Here is an 8540-nt window from a genome sequence, read left to right as displayed (position 1 = left end):
CAACCTACATATGCCTTTACTAAGCAGTCTTTTGACTCACCTTTCCATCATCTGTCAGCGAGGTATATCTATCTTACATTGTATTACCGATTGAGACCATTAAGGAACTTAAGCAGTTGCTCCACTATCGGATTCGTTTGCATGGACTTTTCTTTGGATGTCAGCGATAAAGGAGATGCATTCTCTTGATCGTGGTTTAGCTTTTAGCTCTATTGGCCGTTGAATGGTTGAGGTTAATGTCATCTAGGCGATCGAACGACAACTCAGCCGCGTGGAATTGTATGTACTACTGCGAGGCTTCGTTAGAGTGAATAGTTTTAGGGTTTTGAGAAAACGTAGAGGACGGTGCAGCACCTCCACTTCTCTCTACCAATCTACGCTACAGTAAAAGTCCTCACTTGAGCTCGTGGATTTTTATTCGTCCTGCAAGAATACCACATCCCTGTTATTAACCCGATCCGGTAGTTCCACATTTTTCTCATGGAGCAGTTACTCGCATGCATCTTCAAGTTGTATTCCATCTGGGCGGTAGGTATACATGCACACGAAGTATTCCTAAATCTACCAGAGTTAAAATCAATGTGTTCTTCGGAATACGGAAAGGATCGTCTGGAGGCAGTCACTGGCAAAGTCGTTCAATTAACAAACGCTGCACCACAATGGCCATCGGCCAGTCAGTCAGCAAATATTCCAGCGGTGAACAAACTGGAGCTCTTCGAAGCCTATGGCCTTCCACCTGTTGTTAGCATACGACACGAGTAGTCATACTCAGCAGCTTCCACCGATTTCATCTTTTAATTAACAGGGTGTAATTAACTGTTTTAGCAATCCATACCCGACTTCTCTTAACTATACACAGAAAGATCACCTCCTTCCACTCCATAAAAGTTATACTGCTTTACAACCGGGCAAAACCCACTTTGAGAAGCTTCGAAACTGAGATAAAAACGATTGAGTGACAGAGAATCTTAGACCACCTTCACCATGTTCAATCGCATTTTGTGCCGCGAGGGTTAGAAAGAAGAGTAAGGTGGAGGTAGTAGGTCACAGCTTAACAAATCCCGGACATCCACGCATTGCTCCAAGAAATGACAAATCTCTTCAAACGTACTGTAGAGATTAGGCGCAGCAGAACGTCTCGAGCGTGTTCTAACGCTAGCGCAATCAAATAAACCAGATCTCAAAGGACAAAAAACCCGTATGCCTAGACATAATTCGCATCGATGATTGACAAATTTCGGTCTGGGTTGTCTAAATGAAATCACATACACCTTTTCGATTGGACCGCAACAGTACAGGAGGAAACAGCCCAGCTTTATTGTACTTAACAGACCATTATGAGAGATTGTTAGGATACAAAAGAGCCGGGAGACCACAGGCACACCTGGGAAGTCATCTCATCAAGGTGGAGATGGAAACTACAGAGACCTAATAACCCATGCGGTCAAATGCGCGCCCAAAGCATTGACACAGTGGCGAGCGAAACGCACTAACGATGGAACGTCTTTTAGCCAACAAAGTTACATGTACCCTGATGGTTCTAAAAAAACACAAGACTACGCCCCGCAGCTTCTAATGTTTAGGCGACACCAATCCATCCGAAAACAATCCTTTTTAAAAAAGCGGTACCCAGTTCAGTTTACCCTCACTTAGAATGCGCAAAGCCAGTTCCATTCTGAAACATGGAAAGTAACATGGAGCGGGCGAGATGTGGAGACGCCACGCCATGGTCGATAAACCGAATTTTCTCGAAATAGTCGGCTAAAATGACATCACCACAGTTCAATCTAGAAAGACGCGAGGTTAGGAAACACAATGCTGCCCCTACACACTAGACTTATTTGTGACACATGCAAACGATAACTAAGGCGTAAATACAAAGATTTAAAAGGGCAGACGGTCTTCAGCTTGACATGATTACATGCTGCCACATGGACAAAGACACGAAAGGACATGAAAAAGGGAGAGGGGGAAACGAAATGGGAGGGTACTGACGGCATTCGATTGGTCGGCTACCTAGACGACAGCAGTGAGACGCGTGCGGCCCATGTTAAGTTGCCAGACATTGAGGTTCTCATAGGCGTCAACCACCTCGTTGACCTGCGCAGGGGTGAAGCCCTTCGTGGCGCAGCGCTCCATCACGTCGGCAAGGCGGGTGGTGCCATCACCAGCAGAGAGCAGCTCGCGAACCACTTGGTAGATGAGATCCTTATAAGATGCCGGACTGTAAGTGCAGACAAGAGAAGAGTTCTATCAAGTGTTTGCCGAGGACGTACAAATATCTGCTGTCATTGAAACTCCCAGTTTTCTCAGTGGAGAGCCTACTTCACATTTTGGTTTACTGCCTCGAGGGCAATTGATCCTTTCGGAAAGTGATAACTATAGGTTTACCAAGTATAAAATGTCTTATCGAGAAAAACCAGTACTACTATTCTTTGTTAAGGGTGACAGGTGAAGGGCCAAGACTGCTTGGTGACCAGAGAGCGTCAATTCCCACTGTGTAATCGCAAACGAATTTCAAAAATTAGACGATTCCAAACATCATGTTAAGCCAAGACTGAGTTGCGCCAATGCAATGAGATACAAATTCATCGTGAATCCTACAATTGAATCCAGACCACCACTTGATGCTAAGTCAATGAAAAACAGATTTAACAAAAAATAACTTCAAATAAGACTGAGACACGTTACGTACCGGCTACGATCATGGGGTCCACCCGGAGGGTTGTGTACCGAGGCACGACTGGCCTCCATCAGCCGCATGGCTTCGTCCACATCCGACTTTGTGACCTCGGAAGCGGCACGGAGTCGAGCACGGGCCGTGGAGAGACGAAGGATGGCAAGGAGAGTGCGTGCGCTAGTGTAGGTCATCTCCCGGTTGACCCGAGTCTCTTTCCGCATCTCCACATAAGCGCCCACCAGATAGTCGGCGAGGTGAGCGGGCACAGTGGGAGTAGGCTGGGCGCGAGCCACCGTGATCAGTCGGCGCAGTTCGACCAAGGAGAGGATACGACCGGTGCTGCTGCTGTCACCGCCACCACCTATTGTGTCGGTGATAGTGGGCGCAGAACCGTGTGAGTGAACGTAGGTGATATGCTGCGCCAGACGCATGTCGTTTTCTCTAAAAAGTGAGACACTGCTGAATAAGAAGCAAATATGGCTGAAAACTACTCTCCGCGCCTCAGCCTGCAAAGTATACTACTGACCAGAAAATGGGTAGGCAATACGCAAACTACGCAGTGTTACGAAAGAGAGGGTTAAATGTGTCAAGCGTCCATTTCTCCAAGGACGACGATAGGACAATTTACTCATTCGGGGTGAGTGTGAGGGAGCACGGCGAATAAGCTGGATAAAGAAATATCGAGTGGATCTAGGGGCGAGAATAGGCCCCCTTGGTCAAAAAACCTCGGGCTGCTTGACAAACCTCACCGTAAGCCCTGAATCCTACCATGACACTGAGGCGAATAAGTACATGAACCAATGCAGTGAAAAATATGAGCTTAAATCAAAGTAGATCATTAACAAAAAAAACGAGGGTCGCAACTCGCTCTTGAATGGCAAATCCCGAAGCAACGAAAAATACTACAAACCGGAAGATCAGTAAGGTTAAAGCTTGTAAGTTTCAAGCAACCATTTTTGCGCTTACATATCAATCGTGTCAGAAGTGCTGGGAATTTCACTAGCAACAGATAAACATCGACAATAGGTAGCAGAAGCAATAGAAATCCTCCTACCTGTCGGGGCGATCCTGAATGAGCCAGAGGAGGTCAAATCGGGAGAGAAGCGCAGCAGGTAGATCGATGTTCTGCTCAACAGAGCGGTGTGGATTGTATCGACCGTAGGCAGGGTTAGCTGCGGCCAGCAACGCCACACGTGCGTTCAATGTAGTGAGGATGCCTGCCTTTGCGATGCTGATGGTCTGCTGCTCCATGACCTCGTGGATGGCCGTACTGAAAAGTGAGCACTGGAGGTAATCTATGCCACCGTTCCCTCACATTAACACTTTCGGTCAGTGATCAACATCCACCCACCGGTCGAAATCAGCCATCTTGTCGAACTCGTCGATGCAACACACCCCCTGGTCGGATAGAACTAGCGCTCCGCCTTCAAGCGTCATCTCCCCCGTAAAGGGATCTTTTGTAACAGCGGCGGTCAGACCAACACCGGAGCTACCACGGCCGGTGGTGTATTGGGAGCGGGGACTGAGACGGTTAACAAAACTCAGGAGCTGTGATTTGGCAACACCTGGATCTCCCATCAAGCAGATATTAAGGTTGCCACGGATCCTAAGACCCGCCTGAGGACGAATCTCTACACCACCAACGAGGAGAAGGAGAAGGGCCTTCTTTACGTCCTCATGACCGTAGATTTCGGGGGCAAGGGACTGCGCCATGAGATTATACATGTCAGGGTCCGAGAGACGCTCAACTTCCTCCGCCGTAGGCTCCACGTCGAGATTGGGCTCGGATTCGCTCAGTAAAGTAATGGAATGAGCTTCCAGGAAAGTGTCAGCAAGAAGAACACCAGTAGCGCCTGCCATGGCAGCGACAGCCCTTCCCCCAACTGTCCCACGAGCGGAAGGCAAGAAAACACCCGTAACCAGAACGTGGTCGCCTGGCTGCGCAAGACGAGTGTTCTCCCCGTAAGCGTAGACGGTGAGACCACGGGGAATGTTACCGACAGGAACCTAAGTTTGGGAAAAATTCGTTAGACTGGCGTCATTTCTAGTCAATAAAAGCATCCAAGTTTACCATACCTGGTCTGAAAGCTCCTGAATACGGAGTTCCTGGAACTTTTGGAACTTAGAACCGCGAGTTTGCAGTTGAAGTTGACCTGCACTACCCGCCCCGGCTCCTCTACAAGCGGCAGTTTGGCACAAAATCAAAGGCATGAAGGTGGGACTTGTGATTTCCTAAAGAGACAAAAAAAGCGAATGAAGACGAATTTGCTGTCCATATATACGAAATAAACGGGATTCCTCACCTGGTAAGTTTCGGCACCGCACCGGTCGCAAGTGTAGGTGGCAACACGCAGAAGAGGTTTGACTTCAGTTGTACGCGAAACGACTCCACGAACCTGGATCAGGTGACCGATACTGGATGCCAGGACTTTTCGGACACTCATGGGTTTAAAGTGAGAGCGAGCCGTGAAATAGACCTCACTAAAAAATACATAGCTTACCCATCAACCCGCACTTGAGATTAATGAAGACATTAACAAGTCGAAACTCACTAGCGCCTTAAAAGTTCCGGGGGGAACTTAACCCTTATCTCGCGCATATCAACGCCGGATGATTGGGCGTTTTGTTGGCCCCCGGGACCGGGTTCAATTCCCGCATCAGCCAGATGCAACCTTTGTTCCATTCGTATTCTATGGTCGATATAGATGTCCAACACATCACGAATTTGAGACTAAATAAAGGATCGCTTTAAAACTTAAGATTCTATCCTACATCACCCTCACGAAAATCGGGAAGGAGATCATCAATTGCCTCAGCAAAGAGCTTCTGGAATCGAACAGTATTAAGTTCCACTGCGGTTGTTAAATCCTCATTGACATCCCACAGATCGTCCAGAGAGATGCGTATGACATTTTGGTTCCGATTGGCAATTTTATGCTGAAAGAAGATCAAATAAGGTGAACCCTACCAGCTGCTCCAAATAAGGGAAATGTTTTTTGCCGTCAGCTTCAGCCTTAAAAAACTCCTTTAAGAAACCCTGAATTTCCTTCCTGTCAGCGTCATAGTCCCGAAAACGCACCCGGGCCATTTCAGCAGATATAAATACTCGAAAGCAGCTCTCCTACCAAAATAACCCTTCTTTTGAACACTTAAACAACTTTTTTAAAAAATAGTTCGCGTCCGATAGTTCTGATAAATTAAGTTATTGTGAAGCCTTTTGTTTGCAATAAATACCAATAGGTGATTTTTTAATTGTCTAAGATGCAAACTTATAAAAAGGTGCAAATAAACTAAACTGTTTGCTACAACCTATAGACAAAATAACAAAGAAGTTTTTACAGGTAATAGATTATTCATAGATTTTTGTCATGCATTGCAAGGCCTCAGTATTTTGTTTAGTTACGCGTCCCATTACGCGGTCACTTAAACCTTAGCGGGTTGCACTTCCGCTCGCTGTCATGTCCTCCGGGTTATGGGGCGACCTCTCGGCTTTCCTGTATGTCAGTAATCCATTTCTTGCCATAGTATTACGGCTTCTTACAATTCTAGGGAAGACTCGGGGCACCACAGTATTTGCTAGCGGTCACTTTCGTGCTTGACCACTACGCGATATGCGTATATTTCTGTAGTGGACGGGTGGTTGGTTCAGGACTACCTTAGGATGCAAATCTTCCTGTTTGTTAATGCGCGACAATCAAACCATTATATTTAACTAAGTTTGTACAGTACTCAGGTTGTATGCCCACAGACAATCTTTTGGCCGAGTTATTTTATGACAAGGGATAAATTTGATAAGTTGCTCAGCGGTAGCTGATTGTTAACATGGCATCACGGGTCTCCCCATTGTCGTACCATGTCGACGCGCACTGAAAAGACGTACGCTGCCAGCGTACATGAAAGATTGGAGGTCACTGTTGCGCCCTGAGTCTTTCCTTGAAGTTGTCAGAAGTCATAGTACTATGGCAGAAAACGTATTATTGGTGTGCAGAAGGGCTGCGAGGCTACTAGCATGTCTTGGAGGTCATGTCGGTGAGCGAAAGCACAATTCGCGGGGACTAAAGCGGCCGCGTAACCAAATGCAGCGTTAAGCAAAGCACCAAGGCATTAAAGTCACTAGCATGACTCCAAGGCTATGATGCAGAGCGGAAACGCGACCAGTGAGGACTCGGGCGCTCGTACTGTTCGGTGATGCGTATTTGTTTGAGTGTGCTCTTCAGGTTAGAAGCCGACAGGCACGTGACTGAGCAGGCGTCCTTGACCCCCTTTGAACGTTAATTGCCTGTACGCACTCACCATACCCATCAAATAAAAGGTGCTTCTAACCAATATTCTCATTCCATGGGTATGAAAGTGGGAATTGAGTTAGGAAACGCTGAACCTAGTGGCTGCGCTGGCGGGGTTTCCACTCGTGGACGCTACATTTATTCCTTGCTCTCACTCTCGATAGCAAGGGGAGTTGCAGGTCCTCCGCGCCCTCCCCCGGGACCCATGCTAGGTCACCGTAAAGGTCGACATTTGCCCCGTACATCGGGTTTGGACGATGACGCATTACTTTGCCTCAACTCGTCTTTGGTCCGTAAGGGCGGATACTAACCAGGAAGCTCTTTCAACGCGACTCAGGCCGGTGTTCAGCACACGAATGAACCATAACAATTGGCAGGGTAACCCTTGTATGGCATACTTCCAGTGTTGAGGGATGGATAACCGTCCGGGGTTGACACAGAGTTAGCCCACGCGTTTTAGCCAGGAGGGACAGTGGCATGGCTACTAGCTCCCCACCTGACTGGTAAAGCTCGCATTGGGAAAGTGTCAGGTCCTGGCTACGGCCTTGTGTAACAATTGCAACGGTCGATCCGGCTCGATGCCCTCGTACTGAGGCTCTTTGCATTCATTGCATCCCAGCTAGGCAGGCCCTCCTTTTCCCTATCCTCCCAGCTTCCAAACGGTTCTCATTTATTCCTGCAAGCTTCAGACGAATTGGAGGAACGCTCATGTAATTTCCTCACTGACTCTGGATCGGCCAGATCAATACCAAGTCTCAGGGCTTTCCCACCGCTTCACCAAAGAATCAGGATTGTTTCCGCGTCTGAGTGACTACGATCGGCAAAGGAGAGACAATAGTGAAAGGAGAAACACTGTAATATGTTAACGTAGACAAAGAAGCTTGGGAATTTAGTATGGAGTATAATTCTTGACGTCCAGTTTTTACGTAGTACCGAAGGCGTCCTAAATCTTGTGGAAGATGCCTTCTTTACCCATGAAATGACTACAGATACAGCAGTCCTTTTGTCACCGAAAAAATATCGGTTACATTTGCATTGCCCCCTCCGAACCTGCAGCACTACTTATGAGTAACTCAGACAACCTCCGTGCTTGGCTTATCAATGTCACCAACGATGCAAATAAAAAACTGTGGCAGTTGCTGGCTAATTGCACGCATATATTTGCATGCCGAAGTGTTACGCTGGGAAGAACAGGCATCGTAAGATGTGCGATAGACACCGACGAGGCCAGACCCATCTGCCAGCCACTCAGACACATACCAGCTCCATTGCCAGAAGTTGGGCGTTTTTTTGAAGAGGCGGTCAGAAACGAAGTCATGGAACCATTGAAATTGCCATGGGTCGCACTAATTGCTCTGGCAGAAACGGACGGAAACTGCCGGCTGTGTCGAATAAAGAAAGCTGAACTTACTAGTAAAGAGGAATGCCTTCCCATTACTCTACATCAATGATTCGTTAAACGCTTTACGCGGGTAGACAAGGGAAGACAACCTCCATACTACCACACGGGCTTAATGATTTCCAGACAATGCCTTCTGGGATCTGTAACGCGGCGACTTTTCAAGGCCTTGTGCAAA

The 8540-nt window shown here is 47.4% G+C and overlaps 1 protein-coding gene across 1 annotated transcript; it reads right to left on the bottom strand. All coding sequences in view use genetic code 11, as the record gives it.

The window, feature by feature from the left end:
• Positions 1–2016: 2016 nt before the first annotated feature.
• Positions 2017–5768, bottom strand: EGR_07767 (DNA replication licensing factor mcm7-A; the record flags this gene model as incomplete). The annotated part of the gene is made up of 9 exons (XM_024497016.1): positions 2017–2224; positions 2696–3121; positions 3735–3950; positions 4032–4687; positions 4757–4912; positions 4984–5161; positions 5233–5411; positions 5453–5617; positions 5649–5768. 9 exons carry the CDS (start codon positions 5766–5768, stop codon positions 2017–2019), a joined length of 2304 nt encoding a protein of 767 aa, XP_024348570.1.
• Between the last annotated feature and the right edge of the window lie 2772 nt (positions 5769–8540).

This window comes from Echinococcus granulosus (genome assembly GCF_000524195.1).
Source record: "Echinococcus granulosus chromosome Unknown EG_S00086, whole genome shotgun sequence".
NCBI classification, from domain to species: domain Eukaryota; kingdom Metazoa; phylum Platyhelminthes; class Cestoda; order Cyclophyllidea; family Taeniidae; genus Echinococcus; species Echinococcus granulosus.
Note: the sequence above shows the minus strand (reverse complement) of the source record. Positions and strands in the feature narration are given on the sequence as shown.